Genomic DNA, 22543 nt, shown 5'->3' on the forward strand with positions numbered 1-22543 from the left:
CTCTGAGAGATGCTGCCATATGTCTCTCTCATAATGCTTCAAACAGATACATCAATTGAGGAAGGATGTCTTCTTTAGCCTCCGTTATAGAAGAGAAAAACGGTAAAGGACTTGCTTGGGGAAAAAAGCCTTGATTCCATCTTGCGTTTGTTCTACTCTCTGTGTTGTCATCTACAAAAAAGTAATAGAGCAATTAAAACAACCTGGAATTGTTTTGCACACCCCAGCCACCCTTAAATAGGCTCATTTATAAAAAAACACTGAAACTACATACTGTATGAATGAAGTACACTCAAAAGAATAACTCATTGGATAAACTCAATTTGTATATATTTATATATATATATATATATATATATATATATATATATATATATATATATATATATATATATATATATATATATATATATATATATATATATATATATATATATATATATATATATATATGTATGTATATATATATATATATATATATATATATATATATATATATATATATATATATATATATATATATATATATATATATATATATATATATATATATATGTATATGTATATGTATATATATATATATATATATATATATGTATATATATGTATATGTATATGTATATATATATATATATATATATATATATATATATATATATATATATATATATGTGTGTATATATATATGTATATATATATATATATATATATATATATATATATATATATATATATATATATATATATATATGTATATATATATATATATATATATATATATATATATATATATATGTATATATATATATATGTATATATATATATATATATATATATATATATATATATATATATATATATATATATATATATATATATATATATATATATATATATATATATATATATATATGTATATATGTATATATATATATATATATATATATATATATATATATATATATATATATATATATATATATATATATATATATGTATATATATATATATATGTATATATATATATATGTATATATATATATATATATATATATGTATATATATATATATATATATATATATATATATATATATATCTACAGTATATATATATATATATATATATATATATATATATATATATGTATATATATATATCTACAGTATATATATATATATATATATATATATGTATATATATATATATATATATATATATATATATATATATATATATATATATATATATATATATATATATATATATATATATATATATATATTCCCATAAAAATTATATATATTCCAGATGGGTCCCACCTAGGCTGGCACGCGTGGGGCCGGCTTGCTGCCTGCGTGGAGCCCACCTTGGTTGGCCCGCATGGGGCCCACCTGGGCTGGCCCGCGTGGGGCCCACCTGGGATGGCCCGCGTGGGGCCCACCTGGGCTTGCCCGAGTGGGGCCCCACTGGGCTGGGTCCATGTATTTCAATACCAATCTTTATAGTGGTAGTTGAAGAAACTATTTTTTCTGAGGTGGTACTTGGTGAAAAAAGTTTGAGAACCACTGGATTAAATTAATTTATATCCTCAAAATTCTACACACAATTTCTGCTGCTCTGAAGTCTATTCGTAAGTGGAAGATGTTTAAAACCACCTGTGCTCTTTCTAGAGCTGGCCAGCCATTTAAGTGGAGTGATCGGGGGAGAAGGGTCTTAGTCAGGGAGGTAATCAATAACCCATTGGTCACTCTATCTGAGCTCCAGCATTCTTCTGTAGAGAGAGGAGAACCTTACAGAAGGGCAACCATCTGTACAGCAGTCCACCAATCAGGCCTGTATGGTAGAGTGGCCAGACAGAAGCCACTCCCCGCCTGGAATTTGCCAAAAGGCATCTGAAAGGTCTATGGTTGGTACAGTTACGCCATCCGTCCACACTAAGCCAGAGTTTTCGAGCGCAGAAAACAGAGTGTTTTGGAAATGCTAAAGAGGCCGTTTTCATTCTAACGCTGCTGCTCTGTCTCAGTGTAGATTGGGAAAACGGAGACATCTGAAAACGGAGGCAGGGCTGCCAACATTCGCCTTTCCGATTTGGGCTTTTCCTCAATATTAAGTAGCCACACAGTTCAGTCCTCCATCCTCTCCTTGTAAGTTCAGACTTTTCAAGTTTGATATGGAAAACAGACTCCCAAGGACATGTCGGTAAATCTTCAAAGCGAACAGTGTACTTTATAACCTTATTTACATCATCCTGGATATGTTATTTAACTATACCTTAACAATAAAATGAAAACATAATATAAGGAACTGCAATTTTCATTTTGATATTAACAACTTAACAGGCAGCAGAAATGTTGAGGCGTTGCGCTGTATAAATGGGCGTCATCTTCACTGTATGTCAGGCACGTGCACACTTAGGGCTCAACCTGTGCAGTGCACATGCCCTTTTTAGTCTTGGATAGAAAGTGCCCTTCCAAAATGATCAAAAGTGCCCCCGCGATGCGACACACCCTCTGTTCCGCCCTTCAGTAGGCGGAATGTGGCATACTCTTGAGTATGCGCGCAAAACACCCCCTCCCCCGCTTTACAGTACGCGCACGACAACACAGCTGATCAGAACGCGCACGAAAACACCGCTCTTCAGTACGCGCGCGACAACACCGCTCTTCCGTACGCGTGCGACAACAACACCCCCTCACCCCCGCTCTTACAAAAATTTATCCTGCACATGCCCTTTGGACGGTCTCTGCACGGGCCTGCTGTATGTGTATTCATAACAAAATGAAGCCTATAACATTACTGCCTCCTTTCATTTTCATTGAAAACACGAAACATACCCTCTCTTTTGCTGAATATCAGTTTTAATAATCAATAAAGGCCATTATAAAAGTATAACATAAAATAAGTTTATACATTATAGGAAATAAAGGCAAGCACTCAGTCAATATGCAGAATGTACGTGGTCACATTAATTATTAGCTTATCTTTGCGCTCAGCCAAAACACGTTACCCCAGAACAAGTAATAGATTCAAAAAACCAAAATCGGGCAATATGTTGTTGGATATAGAAAACAAGATAAATTAAATATCACGTTTAGCAAATATGGTGGGATTAGATCCAGCGGTAGATCCTTGGGGAAAACTCTGACTAGCACAGCTCTCATCTGGCTAGATAGGCTGCAACGCATGCCAGAGAGTATGTGTGTGGTCACGTGATGAGCGTTTTTAATGTTTTGGTGTTGACGGAGAGCTGTTCAGAAATGCTGGGTAAAACGATAGTGTGGACACAGATTGTTTTCATTCTAAAATGCAGTTTTAAAACTAAAACGCACTAGTGTGAACGGGGCCTAAAATTTAACTCTTTGGAGTGAATGATGATGATGAGGAGTGAGTGGATGTTTTTTAGCAGCAGGAACTGAAAGACTAGTTTGGACAGAGGGAAAGATAAAAGCAGCAATGTACAGAGACATCCTGAATGAAAACCTGCTTCAGAGAGCTCTTGACCTCAGACAGGGGTGACACTTCATCTTCCAGCAGGACATTGACCCAAACCACAACGCCAACATATCAATGGAGTGGCTTCACAACAACTCGGTGAATGTCATTAAGTGACCCAGCCAGAGCCCAAACCTAAATCCTATTGAACATCTCTGGAGAGATCTGAAAATGGCTGTACATCGTCGCTTCCCATCCAACCTGATAGAGCTTGAGAGGTACTGCAAAGAGGAATGGGCAAAAATTCCCAAAGACAGGTGTACCAAGCTTGTGGCGTCATATTCAAAAAGACTTGAGGCTGTAATTGCTGCCCAAGGTGCATCAACAAAGTATTAAGCAAAGGCTGTAAATACTTCTGTACATGTGATTTTCATTATGGGTTATTGTGCGTAGAATTTTGAAAAAAAAAAAGAATTTAATCCATTTTGGAATAAGGCTGTAACATAAAAAATGTGGGAAAAGTGAAGCACTATTAATACTTTCTGGATGCACTGTCTGTGTGTTTGTGTGTGTGCATTTCCAAGTGTGTATTTTATTTTTTTTACTATTCAGGAATAATATTAAAATCACAGTTTTTTGTCTTTATTAAAAAGTATCTTAACTCTGAAAAGCACATTGTCTTTGATAAGCACTCCTCCCTTTCTCTTGTACGTATCTTCTAGTGCAATAGTGTGAAATTCTTTCTTCAGCGGCAAGCTCAAGAAACTGTGTCCCATTAGAGAGTGATAATGTGATGGTTATTGCGGAGTCAATAGGCTGACGGAACTGTAATAAAACGAATAATGTCCCACAATGCCCCCCTAGGTGACGGGTGCATAAAAAAAGCTGACTTTGTGCGTTCTGGTTCGATGATATGTTGAGGAGAAGCGGCCTGTGGCAGGGGAGCTTATTAGGTAGTGCGTGTGATCTAAAGCCTATTGGAACTGAACAAGCTTTTGACCTAAAAGTTTAAATGAATGCCCATTGCTGTTTCTCATCAGTTGCTCTTTCTGTTTCTCCTCTGCTTCATCTGTGTGTTTCTCAGGGTGTAACTGCAGTGGTCTTGCCGATGAATGTGTGTTTGATGTGGAGCAGTACCGCAGCACGGGACAAGGGGGGCGCTGTCTCGGCTGTAGGGAAAACACTGCTGGTCCTCATTGTGAGCAGTGCAGAGAAAACTACTTCAGATCATCAGCACTGCAGCCCTGCCAAAACTGTAACTGCAATGCATTAGGTGAGTTATATATGCATACTCAAGGAACCAATAGTGCAAAAGTAACACCTGTAGAAATATTTTGCACTATTTTAGGACTTGAAATCAATTTGTTGAGTTGGTAGCACCACAACCATTATATATATATATATATATATATATATATATATATATATATATATATATATATATATATATATATATATATATATATATATATATATATATATATATATATATATATAATGTTTTTTTCTGTGTTTTCCCTAAATTTCTGTTTAACAAAGAGAAAATAGTTCCAACACATCTGTAAACATAATAATTTTAATAACTCATTTCTAATAACTGATTTATTTTCTCTTTGTCATGATGACAGTACATAACATTTGACTAGATATTTTTCAAGACACTTCTATGCAGCTTAAAGTGATATTTAAAGGCTTAGCTAGGTGTTAATTAGGTTAACTAGTTAAGTTTGGGTAATTTGGTAAGTTATTATATAACCAACCCAAGCTCATTCTGGAAATGTAGCCCTGCGATTTACGTGGCCGGAGGTACGTATGGCCGCGTTTAGTTTTTCTCGAGTGAACGCTGCGAGGCGGTGTGACGCCGCTCGGCTCCTCCTCTTCGCGCTCGCCAGCTGACGGCTCACCTCCGTTTGGAGGGCTTTCCCGCTGTAACCAGTTTGTCCGCTTAGCTCGCAGCATTACGTCAGCGAAGCGGAGGCCCGGAGGAGGAGGAACCGGCCACGGGGACGACCGGGATCGAGTCCGGGAAAGAGCGGTTTCAGAAATCAGGTAAGACAAGGGCTTTTGATTTTTTTTTTTTTCTGGACGCCTTTTGCAAACCGTCGCTTGGGTTTAGGGAAGGAGGAGAAGGAGGAAGAGGAGGGCGGCCTGTCGATCATTCAGTCGTTCAGCCAGTCAGTCGGACGGACGGACGCTCCACAGCGGCCTCCGGCGGCTTTTCACGCGAGAACAGCGCAAGCGTGAAAGGCACGCGCTCCCGAGAGGCGTTCGAGATGTGAAAAAGCGCGCACAGCGACCTTTCGCGGATCCGCGAAAACAGAAACTGCTTAAATACATACCTCCCGGGACGTATTTCGCGGTCTGCTGAAACGTCCGCAGGGCTACGTTTCCACAATGAGCCCGGGTTGCGTAAAACAATGGTTTGTTCTGTAGACTACTGAAAAAATATATAGCCTAAAGTGGCTAATAATATTGACCTTAAAATGGTTTTTAAAAAATTAAAAACTGCTTTTATTCAGGCCAAAATAAATCAAAAAGACTTTCTCCAGAAGAAAAAAATATTATCAGACATACTGTGAAAATGTCCTTGCTCTGTTAAACATCATTTGGGAAATATTTAAAAAAGAAAAAAAATTCAAAGGGGGGCTATATATAAAATATATTATTTGCCCTTTAGTGAAATTAAAACTTCACAACTAATACTGCCTATATGTTTGTCCTTTGGAAAGTCTTGGTGTAGCTGGATTAAAACAGCCTTTAAAAATGTTTAAATAGTTTTAAGGTCAATATTATTAGATGCCTTAAGAAGGTTTTTCTTTTTTTCTTGATCGGTTATAGAACATACCAGTGTCGTCCAATTACTTGCCTAGTTACATAAACTTAACCTGCTTAAACTACTTAAGGCTTTTAAAATAAACTTTGGGGTGTATCTTGCTAAAAAATAAAAATTTATTCTTCATGGCAATGACAAAATAAATGAGTTATTAAAACTATCATTTTTAAATTCTAAAATTTACAGGGAGATTAATATATTGATTCATTCAATCATTTTCCTTCAGCATAGTTTCTATTTCAGAGGTCGCCACAGCAGAATGTGCTGCTAACTAATACAGCATATGTTTTACACAGCGGATGCCCTTTCAGCCGCCACCCAGTATTGGGAAACAACCATACACACCCATTCACAAACATACATTACGGACAATTTGGTTTATTCAATTCACCTGGACCGCATGTCTTTGGACTGTGGAGGAAACTGGAGCACCCAAAGAAAACCCACACCAACAAGGGGAGAACATGCAAAATCCACACAGAAATGCCAACTGGCCCAGCTGAGACTCGAACCAGCAACCTTCTTGCTCTTAGGCGAGTACTAATAACTGAGCCAAGGTGTTGCCCAAATAATATAATACACATAAATATACTTTTACAGTAATAGTTTTGTCCTGCCTAGAAATGTTATCTTTGTTCTTTATTTAAACATATTAATGTAGATTTTCTGAACATTTTGCTGTGATGCACAGCTGTGATTAGAGACAGCTAAAAGTTTTGAATTTGCTTTGTCTTTCATTTGCGATAACAATACCTTAATCAAGTTTAGTGATTTCTAGTTTAAAATAGCATGCTCTACATTAGAGCTGGACATTTTTCGGGCCACTGGACTTCTTTGGTCAAAGTATTTATTTAATTTAAATTTGACTACAAACAGGGCCTTGTAATGCGCAGGGAAATAGGAAGAGATGCACATGCGGTATGTCATGCTCGCGTTTCAGGACCCACGAGTTGAAAAAAATCTAAACATTTCAGAGTGCCGCAAGCGAACCACGAGTCATGTGACAGGAAGCAACCAGGCAGCTTCACACTTTGCAGTAAAAAAAGGTAGACTAATTATCTCAGATTAACAATTTAACAAATCCAGATCCTCTCAGTGATGATGATTCTCAGATCACATATCCACCTCACATTCAACCTGACTTCAGTGCACTTGTTCAGCCCAACACAGGCTAGAATTCTCTCGCTGGACATAAGAAATAATAAATGAATCAAAGAATAAATGAAAACTAACTAAAATAAAGCAGTCAAACAAACCTAACCATGTGGCAATTATATGAAGTTGGTATTGTAATGCTGGTCTTTAAAATATATATTTTTTTAATATAAAATTGATCCTTTGTTGGGCATCACGTTGGCGCAGTGGGTAGCACGATGGCCTCACAGCAAGAAAGTTGCTGGTTTGAGCCCCAGCTGGGTCAGTTGTCATTTCTGTGTGGAGTTTGCATGTTTTCCCTGTGTTTGTGTGGGTTTTTTCTGGTACTCCGGTTTCCCCCACAAGTCCAAAGATATGTGTTATAGATTAATTGGGTAAGCTAAAATTGGTTGTAGTGTATGCATATAAATGAGTCTGTATGGATGTTTCCCAATGATGAGTTGCAGCTGGAAGGGCATCCTCTGTAAAAAAACATATGCTGAATAAGTTTCATTTCATTCCGCTGTGGCGACCCTAGATTAATAAAGGGACTAAGCTGAAAAGAAAATGAATGAATGAATGAATGAATGAATGAATGATCCTTTGTTAATCTTTAGAGTTTTAATGAATGTTTATTATATAGTTTCACAGATTATTTATTAAATACATATTAACTGTATTGGTCTGGCCCTCTAAGAGTCTAATGTGGCCTCTTGGAAAAATAAATTGGGCAACCCTGCCCTACATTGTTTAAATAAACTTGTAGGTTTCTAAAAAGCAAAAATGTTGTGTTACTGTCTTTTCTAGGTTTCACTTTTGACCTGTGCTTTTTTATATACAAATATACAGCTCTGAGGAACATTGGAGAAAATAAGTCACACACACAAAGTCAAAATATGGATATTCTTTCTTTTAAATATTAATCAGCATTCAGAAAGTGCAGTATTAATGAATCTAAATTCCTAGAATTCTTTGAAAAAGTAAAAAAAAAGTAGTCTTTTAAATGTATTGGAAGCTGTTTAATAACATGCTAATTGTGTTCGTCTTGTATCTGAAATATCTGATTTAGCTTCAGGTGACAAAATGTGTGCATAAGATAACATTTTTTTGCCTTTATTGGCTGTATTTTTAGAGGAGGAAATGATTCTTTAATGCGACTGAAACGATCAATGCGTTCATTAAAAAAACCCTGAAGGCTTTGAAAGTGTGTGAAAAGCCGTCTTCCCTCATGTGTGTGTCTCCAGGCTCTGTGAGTTTGCAGTGTGATGCGGATGGAGTGTGTGTTTGCTGGCCAGGTGTGTCTGGTGTGAAGTGTGACATTTGCAAGTCTGGCTTCCATTCTCTTGGCCCTGGTGGATGCAGGTAATGAGAGCAAGAGTATCACCCAAGAATTCATCAAATGAGGAAGAAAAAAAGAAACATTTGCTTCTTGCATGCAGAAATATCTGACTACTACAGTGGGAAATTGTGACTCATTCTGAGCAGATTAATAATACACAACAACAACAAACAAACAAAAAATAATAATAATTACGATATTTTAAACTTTACTTCATGTGTAATGTAGATGTATAAACAAACAACTCTGAATGTAATACGCTCATCTTTCAATGCAAAGGGAGATTTTACAGATTTAGCTTAGCATACAGCGGACAAAGTTCCTAAAAGTTCCTACTACAAAAAAATACATCCAGATTAGTGAGATCACAAACTCTTCATGTTATGCACATTCACCATGCACATACACCCCGCGCAGCAAAAGGAAGTGGCCAGAGGCGCTGTTTTGCTATAGCAGAGAAAACTAAAATCCAAGCACTGCTCTTTCCACAGAGCTTGTTCTGTTTCTGTATCTGGGCTTCCAAAGGACACGACACAAAGAGAGAAGTGCTTACAGTTTAATTTTAATTATGTTCCAGAAAATTCTAAAGAAATATATAGCTAGCATTTGACAAAGGACAGCTTCCAGAATCTCTTCTAGTTCAGTGCTGGATTTGGCCGAAAACTCCGCAAAGAAGGAGCAGCTTCAACCATAATAGACGAAGCTGTGTATTGTGAGCCACAACCTATACATATTTTTATTTGTTAAAATAGCAAGAACATAAACAAGGATGTGAACAAAGCATTCCCTGCTCTTTGGCACCGCTGTTAATTAAGCTACAAAATCATATTTATCTGTCAAACGTCGATTTCCCTGCATTCAACATCTCAAATAACATACTCGCAAACAACATGTGATAGTTTCTTATTACTTACACATTCTTATTCCAAACATATGTGAAAGACACTTGCAGGTTTTATTTTAGAGAGCAGGCATGAGGTTCAACTGTGTCCTTTTCATTTTCTGTCTGATTCAGGCTCAAACTGCTGCAGTTAAAAGCTATTTTTACTGACAGTGTTTACACAGCACAAAAACGAATGCTTGTAGGAGTGTGGTGATTTTCCTGGTGACGTGGAGTCAATCCGCCAATCACAGCAAATTATGTTAGCTGGCCAATCAGAGCCTCTCGAGAACAAGCCTTTCGGAGGAACTAGAAAATATGACAGTCATTTTCTTATTAGCTGAGTAGCTGTATATAATCAAAGTAAGATACATGAAAAAAATAATGCATATTTTGTACAAATGAAGCATGAGCAGACATTGCTTTGCGTCTTATACTGTAAACACAACCAAGCCTTAAAAGTACACTCTGGACCACTTCTTTATCTTTCAGTGTCCTTGTTGATTTGGACCTTAGGCATTTCTTATTATTTTCAGTAGTGCTGCTAAACATTTTAGTCGAAAAATGTTTTATTTTTTCAGGATTATTTGACAATTATTTTACCTGTAATACAAATATTTTGTTACAATAAAAATGTAAATGTCTCTATTTTTACTTTCACTTCATGTTTCATGTTACTTTCATGTTGTTATGACTCATTTTGCATTTGTAAGAGAAAGAAAGAAAGAAAGAAAGAAAGAAAGAAAGAAAGAAAGAAAGAAAGAAAGAAAGAAAGAAAGAAAGAAAAAGAGCAGGTTCTTCTCAGGGTCTTAAAAAGTATGAAAAGTTGATACAGCAATGTAGAGAAATTTAAGGCTCTTAAAAAGTATTAAAGTCTTAAATGCTATTTTTCAAGGTGTTACATTTTTTTATCATTTTTGATTATGCAATGTATGGTTGTATGGCGGCGAAGCCGTGTTGCAGTAGGTAGTGCTGTTGCCTCACAGCAAGAAGGTCGCTGAGTCGCTGGTTAGATCCTCGGCTCAGTTGGCCTTTCTGTGTGGAGTTTGCATGTTCTCCCTGCGTTTGCGTGGGTTTCCTTTGGGTGCTTCAGTTTCCCCCACAGTGCAAAGACATGCGGTTCAGATGAATTGGGTAGGCTAAATTGTCCATAGTGTATGAGTGTGTGAGTGAGTGTTTGTGGATGTTTCCCAGAGATGGGTTGCGGCTGGAAGGGAATCCACTGCGTAAAAACAAGCTGGATAAGTTGGCGATTCATTGCGCCGTGGAGACCCCAGATTAATAAAGGGACTAAGCCCCTGAATGAATGGTTGTATGCTAAAGTTTGGAGAGGGGTCTGGATGCAGACCTGGTGCAGTGCAATCTGGGCTGCATACAATGCTTTTTAATGGACTCACCTAACCCCACCCCTAACCCTACCCATCACTATGACGTCACTCGCTCCATTTGAGTGCATTGTGTCTGACGTTGCATCGCTGAGTGATGCAATCTCAGCTTGCATCATAAAGGCTCCATCCAGATACTATTGAAAGTTTGCCTGAATTAAATCTGAGAATATCAGGATGCTGTGTAGTTTATGAAATCAACGAAATCCTACTAGATTTTACATCATGCTGCTTTGTTTACTGCAATAACCAAGGCAACACCATTATTTCTGCAGTTCCATTAGCTATGTTCAATAGATTTGTATACAGTATATAAATAATGTTTTAGTTTTGGATTTTTTTATATTTATAAATATACTGTAAGTTCTCAGTGCCAGTGTTTTTGGTTGGAAAGTGGTCATAAGGTCTTAAAATGTATGGGAAAAGTCTTTAAAAGGGTCTTAAAAGGTATTAAATTTCACTCTTTGATACACTCTAAAGAAAGAAAGATCCAAAGAAACAAAGAAAGAAAGAAAAGAAAAGAAAAGAAAAGAAAAGAAAAGAAAAGAAAAGAAAAGAAAAGAAAAAAATTAAAAGAAAAGAAATAACATACGGTATTGAGTTGCGTACAGATTTATGCACCTGAGGAAATGCATATGCGTACTCAATGACGCAAATAATGGCGTATTTCAGAAGAAAACACAAGAGAGAGGCAAACGTCAAACAAAAATTTTATACACCACTACACTTGCATGTGGCCCATGTGGGTCAGTGTTTTTGGGTGCAAATTAGTTGGTTCACTGGAGCAAAACCTGAATGAAAAGAGATGAAAACAGAAAAAAGAGAGGAGGGAGGTTACTTGTCAGGTAGGAGAATTATGGGTAATGGCAAGCCAAGTAAAACTGGGGTTTCAGGCCATGTAGCAGATCATGGAAAGATAAAAAAAAACAAGTTTCCACCAGATAGAGCAGCTTTGACCCGAGGCTATAGCCAACTGACCGGCACAATTCAGGCACATCAGCTGTGGCTCTCTCATCTGTGAATATCTGTGCATGTGTGTGTCTTCAATCAGGTTGTGTGACTGTGATGAGAGGGGCAGTGTAGGAGTGTGTTTAGCTGAAGACGGACGCTGCCACTGCAAAGCGAATGTGGAGGGACAGTCCTGCAACAGGTGATCTCCTGCACCTTCACCTTCCTGTCTCTTTCTGTCTGTGTCAAATCTGCTCTTGTTTTTGTTTTTCCATAACATGATAATACGATACATTATTATATTTAGCACAGAGTGAATCTGTAACTGCAAAAGTCCAAATAATTAATAAATCAACCATTTACATATTTTATGTAGAAATTTGTATCACGACAAAATAAGTTGTGCCACATGCAAAATTGAATTATTGACAGAGATAAAATAAATAAATGCTTTGTTGCTTTGGTGTAGTCACATTTTACATTTACAAATATTAGAAACATAATCTCATCCTACAACTAATGATTTGATATAATAATACAGTTGAAGTCAGAATTATTAGACCCCCTTTGAATTTGTTTTTCTTTTTTAAAAATTTCCCTTATGATATTTAACAGAGCAAGGACATTTTCACAGTATGTCTGATTATATTTTTTTCTTCTGGAGAAAGTCTTATTTGTTTTATTGTGGCTAGAATAAAAGCAGTTTTTATTTTTTTTAAAATCAATATTATTAGCCCCTTAAAGCTGTATATTTTTTAAGTCTACAGAACAAACCATCGTTATACAATAACTGGCATATTTACCCTAACCTGAATAGTTAACCTAATTTACCTAGTTAAGCCTCTAAATGTTACTTTAAGCTTTATAGAAGTGTCTTACAAATATCTAGTCAAATGGCAAGGATAAAATAAATCAGTTATTAGAAATTAGTTATTAAAACTATTATGTTTAGAAATGTGTTGAAAAAAATCTTCTCTCAGTTAAACAGAAATTGGGGAAAAAAATAAACAGGGCGCTAATAATTCAGGGGATTAATAATTCTGACTTCAATAATATAATATAATATAATATAAAATAATATAATATAATATAATATAATATAATATAATATAATATTGGGCGAGGCAGTGGCGCAGTAGGTAGTGCTGTCGCCTCACAGCAAGAAGGTCGCTGGGTTGCTGGTTAGAACCTCGGCTCAGTTGGCATTTTTGTGTGGAGTTTGCATGTTCTCCCTGCCTTCGCGTGGGTTTCCTCCGGGTGCTCCGGTTTCTCCCACAGTCTAAAGACAAGCGGTACAGGTGAATGGAGTAGGCTAAATTGTCCGTAGTGTATGTGTGTGTGTGTATATGCGTGTATAGATGTTTCCCATAGATGGGTTGCGGCTGGAAGGGCATCCACTGCGTAAAAACTTGCTGGATAAGTTGGTTGTTCTTTCCGCTGTGGAGACCCTGGAGTAATAAAGGGACTAAGCCGACAAGAAAATAAATGAATGAATATAATATAATATAATATAATATAATATAATATAATATAATATAATATAATATAATATAATATAATATAATATAATATAATATAATATAATATAATGTATTAACAGGAAGTAAATAAATAGAAAAATAAAAATACATATACATAAGACCAACTAGTTATTTACAATTTTGTTACTCATATCGTCTCCTAACTCTGCCAAATGATGTAATGTTAAAGTAATTTAATGTTGTTTTTTTTGTCCTTTGTTTATTATAGGTGTAAGCCAGGATCCTTCAACCTCCAGCTGGAGAATCCAGACGGCTGTAATAAATGCTTTTGCTTTGGTCACTCCCTCGCCTGTTCCTCCTCCAATCAGTACACGCCAATTTATATTACTTCAGACTTTCTAGAAGGTAATTGCTCCAATATTAATGCTGGTTTGCCACGATTTACATACTGAATAATAGCAATGTTCACAAAGCTCTCACCCCCTGTTGCAGTCACACATTTCTTTTTTCCCTCAATTAACACATTTATATTGAAATAATTGTTTTAAATAACTGGTGGTTAATTTTAGGTAATTTCTGACTAGTAATTTTAACAATTAACAAGTGTTTTACAGTTTATTAAAAGTCCCTTAAAACTATTTGATGCACTTGAGCTTAACAAATCTCACTGGCAGAGCTGTGATAAAAACAAAAGGCTTTTTAAAGGACAGGAGCTATTCTATGCCTCACCCTCTCTTCATTTTTCAGTTGAAATTTTGTCAAACATCAAATAAAAACTGCACATTTCTAAGCACTTTACAGGGAGTCCAAAAAACAGGCATCACATTGACAGTCATTTTTAACAAAAGTTTAGTTTTTTGACAAATTCTGGATTTAAATGAATGATGCTAAATAATTTATATATATATATATATATATATATATATATATATATATATATATATATATATATATATTATATTCACCTAAAAATATTCACCTAGGTGGAGAAACAGAAGGTTTACTGAACAGTTAACTTGTAATGAACAATTTGTATTGAATAAATGAAAGAACGCGAAGTGAAAGCTGTATTCACTAATGATCTGAGACTTGTGTGTTTACTGTGTTTAGATCCAGATGGCTGGAAGGGTGTTTTCTCCAGAGCCCATGAACAATCTCTGATCTGGAAGGAGGGAGAAGTCTATCTGTTGCCCTACCGAGAGGAGAACGGCTTCTACAAAGCACCTGGTAGGAAAGCACACTTCTCAGTTGCCTGCTTTAAAACTACCTTTCACTGGTTACCGGATTTACAATCTCTGTCGCAATGGTCAAGGTGTTAAAAAGTATATGCTTTTAAAAAATTATATCAGACAAAAAACTGCTTTGTAAAATTAATACACATAATTTGTGTAAATTGTTCAAACCTACATTTAATAAATATTTAGGGATAATAAATAAGATTTATGTATTTTGATTGTATATAAAAATTTTAACACTAATAATAACTTATTTATTTGAGGGGGGGATTTGAATAGATTATTTGTTCACCTATTCATTTTATTTAGTTTTTGAAGAGAGTGTTTTGTATGTCTTTGTTTTGTATCTTTATGTCCATTTATTGTTTTCACTATGTGATTTTTTATGAACTGAGGACTCTTTACTGCTAACCAAATCTACCGTTGGGTATAAATAAAGTAACCTAACCTAACCTAACCTAGCCTAATGCTTTTAACATAATTGAACTAATTTTTGTAATAGATATTTGTTAGTTATACATAAATTAGACCAATAAGAACAAGATTTATGTAATAACATCAATATCCAATGACATTTAAATGCTTCTTAACAATTCATCTTTTGTTATGAGTGTGGAGCTGTGTCAATTTTGTCCCTGAATAATAGGGAAACCAATCTGATAGAATTTAACTAATTGGATCTGGCTTTGTCTACAGTAGGGATGCACCAATACCTTTTTTTAAACCGATTCAATCTCAATACCAAAATTCAGAGTATCAACTGACACAGATCCAAGCCCGATACTGTGCCTTATTTTAAAGCATAATACAGTTTTCATAGTTCTGGTAAAAAAAAAACTCAAATTACATATATTATATATAATATATATTGGAATTATAAGGTTCTATCTACATTCTGAATGATTTTGAGATAATGAGCTTTAAAGTTTTTGCATTCCATAGCAAACAGTATGTGTGCAACATTTGTTTTTTAAATAAAAAGTCTTAAAATGTAAACAACTTATTTAAAAAAATCCCATAATGTAAATAAGTTGTCATTTAATAATAATCTGTCAATAATTCAATTTTGAAAAAAATGTCAGATAGAACCTTCTTCTTTAGTAAAAATAGATCTATAGGTCTACTGTATGTCAGATGACACAATCTAACTAAACACATGAGGCTTGCTGTAAACTATGCTACATTATATGAGCATTCGTTATGACATTGATCTGTTATGCCCCAGCTTATGTTTCCTTTTTTAATAATACGATTTTTTTTTTATCTGTTATAGGCTACCACTATTGACCCTAATCAAAACACAAACTGGTTTGTTAAATAAAATATTGCTAGAAATAAAATTACAGTGAAATGTTCATAGTTTCAGAGTAGCCTATATAAGGCAAAATCATTTTTTGTTAATGACAATCCATATTGCGCCCACCAGTTTCATTTTTATTAGCCTAATTTAATCAACTTCTTTGACCACAATGAGCCAGGCTTTACAAATTATTTGCGACACTGAAAGTATTACCCTTAGAAGAATAAACTCTGTCGGAAGGATGAAGGAACTTTTAATATTACAGAATAATTTTGTGTCTGCGCAGCCGGTGCATAAATGAATCGCTTTATGCATCACTGAGACACAACACACAGCCCTCTGCTATCTGTGGACACCTTCAAAACTTAGCAGCACAAAGGGACGAAAATCAGTGCATTGAGGATCTGTCCAATATATTATTGAGCCTTTTCTCATTTAAAGTTCAGGTGGGCCTACTTTGTGTGTGAAGAGCAGGTAATAATCCTCTACTCCAGTGTTGCGAATCGGATCTGCTGATCTAACAGACACAGCACAACATGATTTAGAAACAGCAATGAACTCTATGCTGCAGGTCAAAATGAACCCATTTAATGCTAAACTAAATCCATTTCTCCATTGTAGGAACAAATAGTCTTGGAGAGACTTTCGAGTTGTCATGAACCCGACGCGCAGTATGATTTGTGAATGAATGGAGAATGACTAACAGGCACAGCGGAGGAAAGTGCGTAATTGAACATGAATTTACCCACTTGAATATTCATCTATACTTTATATTAAGCTTTAGAATGGCTTCAGAACATTTGGGATACAGTAGGCTTACATGAAAACATTCTAGGCCCTTATAATAGGCTACCTTCAGGGCTTTTGCTGGCTTATAAATTAAACAGAATGTAGGGCATGCACAAGATCGAATTTGGATCAGTACCAGCTGGCCGATACCCGATCCAGCAAAAATATGCAGTATCGAACCAATATCCGATCCAAGTATCAGGATTGGGGCATCCCTAGTCTAAAGCTAGATATATTTATACTATATCCATATCTTTTAACAATTTAAATCTTATAGTATTTAATTTTAACAGATTTAGATGGATTCTAAGGAATCTGAAAACAAACATTTAAAAAAAAACTGACAACTTAAAATCAAAAGGTTACAGTTAATGATAAACTTCATCATGATTCATTTTTGATTGTACTATAAACTGTAAAAATATCTGTTCATTAACTGTTTCTGTCAGTGTTTAATTTGTTAAAGGATAATTTCCAGAACAAAACCAGGGTATTAAAGTTACCGTGACCGACGTCCGCCACACAGTTTCAGTTTTGTCAGAACATGACATTACGAGGCAGTTGTATCGGTTGAAGCAAACAAACATGTAGCTACAAATATAAACTGTATGACACATCACTTTTTATTTTGGTAACACCACTGACATTCAGTTCACTTTACTATTATGTGCCATATAAAAAAGACTCACACTGTCTAGTCTTCAAGAAGAGCCCACAGTTACCTCTTCCCTCATGTTTTCTGGCTGAATTGAGATCATTTTGCTTCTGTCTTGCACTATCCTGATCCAGGGGATCTACTTCTCTTGATTAGGCTCATTATCAGACTTACTCGTGGTTTAAAAAAAATATGCTTGACTGCCTGTGGCATTTTGAAAGTACAAATATTATTTAGGTAGGCCACTATGCCATAATTTATTTTTGCTGCTCACTGCATGCAAAACACGAATATCTGACACTTCTCAGAAAAGCATCTGGCAAGATCCGGCTCAAATTAAGCACTTTTTCTGTATTTTGTGTTTCACAAGTGTTTGCCATGGTTGTGAGTTGCATTGTGGGACCTTGATCTCTGATCTGTTGATTTTTGACATTGAAAGTCCTATTTAACAAAGTGAGTTTTAGTAGTTTGAAATAATATAATATATAAGACATAATATAGAGAGAAATAAGTTTGTAAAATAACAGAAAATGGACTGACAACTTATTACCATATGTACAGCAATAAACCAGACAATATATCAATTTAAACTATTAAAAATGTCAACCAAAGTCAAACCTTTCAAGGTTAAAAGTTGTTGGAAGAAAGATCAAGGTCCCATAATGCATTTCAAAATCAAAAATAAGCAGACAAAAATAAATAAATAAAAACGTGAATCACACAATACAGAAAACTGCTAATATACGCATATTTTTTACAGTGTAGCTTGGTTGGATTGTGTGAGGTAGTTTAATTTATTATAAGCTTTCTTTTTAATGCAAATAAGCTAGCAGATGACAAACAGTGCACTAGAATTAGCATGCTTGGCCATAAATAGAATCTCATAGAGCATCCTCTGAAGATAAAGTAGCTGTTCAGGCCAGTCCAGAGGCTAGTTTTACTCCAGGTCCCTTGAGTCTAGTGGACAGACTGAGGGGATTTGCTCTTGTCTACACAGCAGTTTAGCGCCACGGGGAGACACTTAGCCAGAACAACTTGGCTGCGCACACTGGGAGAAATCCTGTTAACATCACATCTTCATGTCTCACACGTTTTCTGATAGATTACCGACGGCACATTCACAAATATACAAAAAACAATGTCTTTGGATCAAATACTCCTAAAATCTATAAAGGTGCTTTTTGTGGTGCATACGGAGAACGCTAATGCTTTTTATTTGGCCTATAATGGTATGCTTTTGTGGTTCATGTTTTCAGTTTTCCACCTGTGACTGTTTGTTCATGGGATTTATGGGTTACACTTCAAGTTTGGAGAGCATCCTTTAAAAATGAACTGAAAATAAATGATTTTAAATAATAAGGCTTTGTTAAAAACAATATGTTTACATGTACATGGTGAAATGGAGAGATATGTTTGGCTTTGTGCTTTTTTATCTGTCATGAATATAACATTAGGCTTTGTATTTAACACAACATTAATATCACAGGCATGAGTATTTTATTCCTCCAGATTATTTTCTCGTACTTCCTAAAGAACAATTTAGTTCAATCCACAACAGCAATTTTGCTGTGAAAAGATTTGATTACAGTTTTTGGGGTTATTTATGGTGTGCTGAAAGGTATTTGTTCTTTCAATTTTAATATTCAATGGCTCTTTCTTTTGATAAACACTTCACTAATCAATTGGTTTTTTTTTTTACCATTTAAGATAAGGTTCTCTGATAAATTGTGCAAAGCATCATAAAAATTGTTTAGAATGCACAAATTATGTACTTATCTTAGTCATTACATAAACTGGATAATAACAAGTTACATTCTTAACCCAAATAGTTACAAATTTACTATAAGATTTAATTGAAACCTCTTCAGTTTTTAGGCAAGATGAAACTAAACAACCCTAGTTTATTAAAGGTACAGTAGGTGATCCTCCACAATGCTAACAGCTTAGTGTAAATCTCTAAATCACAGTCCCTCCCCTGCCGTCCAGAGCCACGCCTCCTGAGAAAGGAGCACTCGCACCTTAAAGATGACAGCAAAAGAACCCTCTCTTATGTGTTAAAAGCGACTAGTTCTTGTCCGGCGGTGTGCAGGAATCCAACTACTAATCCAAACTGACATGCTATTTCAGAGCGAATATGTGAAGTTGCATGGTAAACAATAAAGGAAGAGACTAGGCGGAATAGCGGTATTTACTTGTGTTTTATTGTTAAACTAAATAAAATCTACAATATCGATGCTGTAAAAGGTCCCTTATGAAACTGAAAATAGTCTTATCAATCTATTCGTAAGATTTTAGTGGCTGAACAACACTTCTGTAAAGATATAACCCATTTGTAACAACAACATCTAATGTTACATCAGCTTTGCATGAAGCTAAAATAGTTCTAAAATAAAACATTACCTGTCTAAGAGAAATCCTTCAGCCATGGTGTCGTCCTTTCTCCAGCGTGCAATTGTAACTCCATTATTGATTCAGGTTTTCAAAAAGTTTGATTCAGCATGTTTTTGCCAATTGCGCACATGCGCACGTGCTCTCTCTCTCGTGACCGCCCAGCACATCTATGCACAAACAGCGGTCGGTGGAGCTGCGTACAAACGGCTTCACAGTTGTTCAAATCTGCATTTGCTGGCAGACAGTTTGACCTACTTATCGGAATTATGGGAGATGTCTGCCCAACTCTGTTTAATTGGATGAACTTTTTTTAGTTTTATGCCTTACCCAAGATATAAAATACATATTAATACATTTTGATTATTTACTTTAATCATTAATATTGGAATGTGAAGAGACTTTTAACCAGCACAACAAAACATGTTTCTGACTATACTACAGTTAGAACTTTCCCAATGATTATTTGTTGTATTTATTGTGGTGTTAATTCAAGCCTTTCTGCAACGATGAGTCAAAACAATATCTTTTACAAAGTTCACACACACAGTGGACACACACAAACACTGCGCACACGTTTAACTTTGCACTGTTTTTGCATGGATAATGATAGAACACACGTTAATATCCATGGACATCTGTTATGTTCCTTTACAAAATAAACCTGATCTAACATCCACAAACTGGGATAAAAGCATCTTTTTTTATAATTGTACTGACATACATCTGTGGTGATAAAGTGAAGACGGCAAAATCTCTGTAATTCATTACAAACATGCACTGTTTTGTAAATGTTTTAAGTTTTAAAAACTCATTCTTGATCACATTTGATGATGATTAATGATTACAGCGAGCTAAACAGAACTTTTAATCTCGGTTGCTATGTGCACATCCTTTCTTGTTGATATGATTATGTATGTTATTACAGAGACATGTTAATACGCAGCTGGTAATCTATTTGGTGGGTGGTTAAACCACACTCCTACGTCACGTTGCATTGGGCCTCACAATGGGAGGAATTTGGATCTTATTTAAACTTCAGGAATTAAAAAAAAAGAGACTTATTGTCTTTATATCACCCCAGTATGACTGTGGACATGCTATATCTACACACAGTTCTGTCCAAAAGATGCTTTTCATCATAGATGCCCTCCAATATCTTTATAATAATAGGCAGGTAGTAAACCAGTAGTTAATAGCATGAATTATGACTTGACCTAAAGGGTTACAGATTCAAACTTTGAGTGGTTTAAGGCAACAAGTGTCCATTATTTTCTTTTTCTAGTATAGTGAACTATTTGGGTTAAGTGTATATCAGAAAACCTATAGCCCTGAACCAATGTAGTTACCATATAAGTCAGAATTATTAGCCCCCTTTTGAATTTATTTTTTCTTTTTTAAATGTTTCACAAATGATGTTTAAAAGAGCAAGGAAATTTTCACAGTGTGTCTGATAATATTTTTTCTTCTGGAGAAAGTCCTATTTTTTTTTTTATTTCAGCTAGAATAAATACAGTTTTTATTTTTTTTAACCATTTTAAACCCACAAAATGATTAGCCCCTTTAAGCTATAATTTTTTCGATAGTCTACAAAACAAACCATTGTTATACAATAACTTGCCTAATTACCCTAACCTGAATAGTTAACCTAATTAACCTAGTTAAGCCTTTAAATGTCACTTTAAGCTGTATAGAAGTGTCTTGAAAAATATCTAGTAACATATTATTTACTGTCATCATGGCAAAGATAAAATAAATCAGTTATTAGAAATTAGTTTTTAGACCTACTATGTTTAGAAATCTGTTAAAAATATCTTCTCTCCGTTAAAGAGTATTTGGGGAAAAAAATTAAACAGGGGGGCTCATAATTCTGACTTCAACTGTATATCCCAGTGCCACGTACATATAAAATGAGCAACCACAATTTCTATTGTAAACTGCTGCATAATAAAATAACATGCAATTGTATATTCAGTTTTCCCCCTGCTGTACCAAAATCTCACTGAACTGTGACTTCAAAACTGCGAATACTGTTACACTCTTATTTCTTATGTATCCACAAGGTCCTAATATGCATGTTTACTCTCATCCATCTTTGTTTTCACACCATCAACTGGCTGCAGAGCTGCAGAGTTGCCCTTTTTTGCAGCTCTTTGCAGCACTTGGTGTCGTTTCTCTTATCGCTTCAATGCAGGGCTTGTTTGTGCCGTTCTGACCGCTCTGCTAAAATGCACAGAGATCTATTGCTCCCTCGATGCGGTTAACGATCTCATTTGCTCTCCTTCCCTCCCTCAGTTTTCTCATTTGCTCACGTCTCCTCGTTCATGTGCTTTTGCTTTAGACTACACAGCCACCCCGACTACTGCGACGGCACCCAAGGACTTTTTAGATCATCCTTTTCATAAACGTCACTTTCTAAATCACGCCGCACACTTTATTTGGATCTTTAATGCTTTTTTCACACATGACCGGCCTCAGCAGAGAAGAAATTCAATGGGAAGGAGGAACGCTTCCCTGATTAAAGTCTGTCTTGAGTATTGGAAGGAGTTGCATAGATAATGTGTGTGCGCGTGTGTGTGTTTCTTCACTTGAATAGCTCATCTAGCTGGGCACAGCTTTAGGCTTTTGACACCACTGAGGCTGCCATGTCAACAGAGGGGTGACAAGATACCAAAGCCAAGCATCCAAGCCAAGAGTTTAGCTGGCTGACTGCGCCAGACTGTGTGTGCGCATGTATGTGTGT

At 35.4% G+C, this 22543-nt stretch overlaps 1 protein-coding gene across 2 annotated transcripts in view; it reads left to right on the forward strand.

Annotated features, from left to right (window-relative positions):
• lamc3 (laminin, gamma 3) overlaps positions 1-22543 on the forward strand; it is a 225036-nt gene that overhangs the window by 123626 nt on the left and 78867 nt on the right. For both annotated transcript variants that reach the window (XM_087253657.1, XM_087253656.1), the window contains 5 exons: positions 4518-4706; positions 8645-8762; positions 12056-12154; positions 13702-13838; positions 14544-14660. Coding sequence is in view for 1 of the 2 variants with exons in the window: in XM_087253656.1 (XP_087109782.1) it covers positions 4518-4706; positions 8645-8762; positions 12056-12154; positions 13702-13838; positions 14544-14660 (660 nt within the window). In the remaining variant the exon portion in view is untranslated. The remainder of the gene's footprint in view (positions 1-4517; positions 4707-8644; positions 8763-12055; positions 12155-13701; positions 13839-14543; positions 14661-22543) is intronic.

The sequence above is a fragment of the Danio rerio genome, chromosome 5 (assembly GCF_052040795.2).
Source record: "Danio rerio strain M-AB ecotype USA chromosome 5, GRCz13ab, whole genome shotgun sequence".
Classification (NCBI taxonomy): Eukaryota; Metazoa; Chordata; class Actinopteri; order Cypriniformes; family Danionidae; genus Danio; species Danio rerio.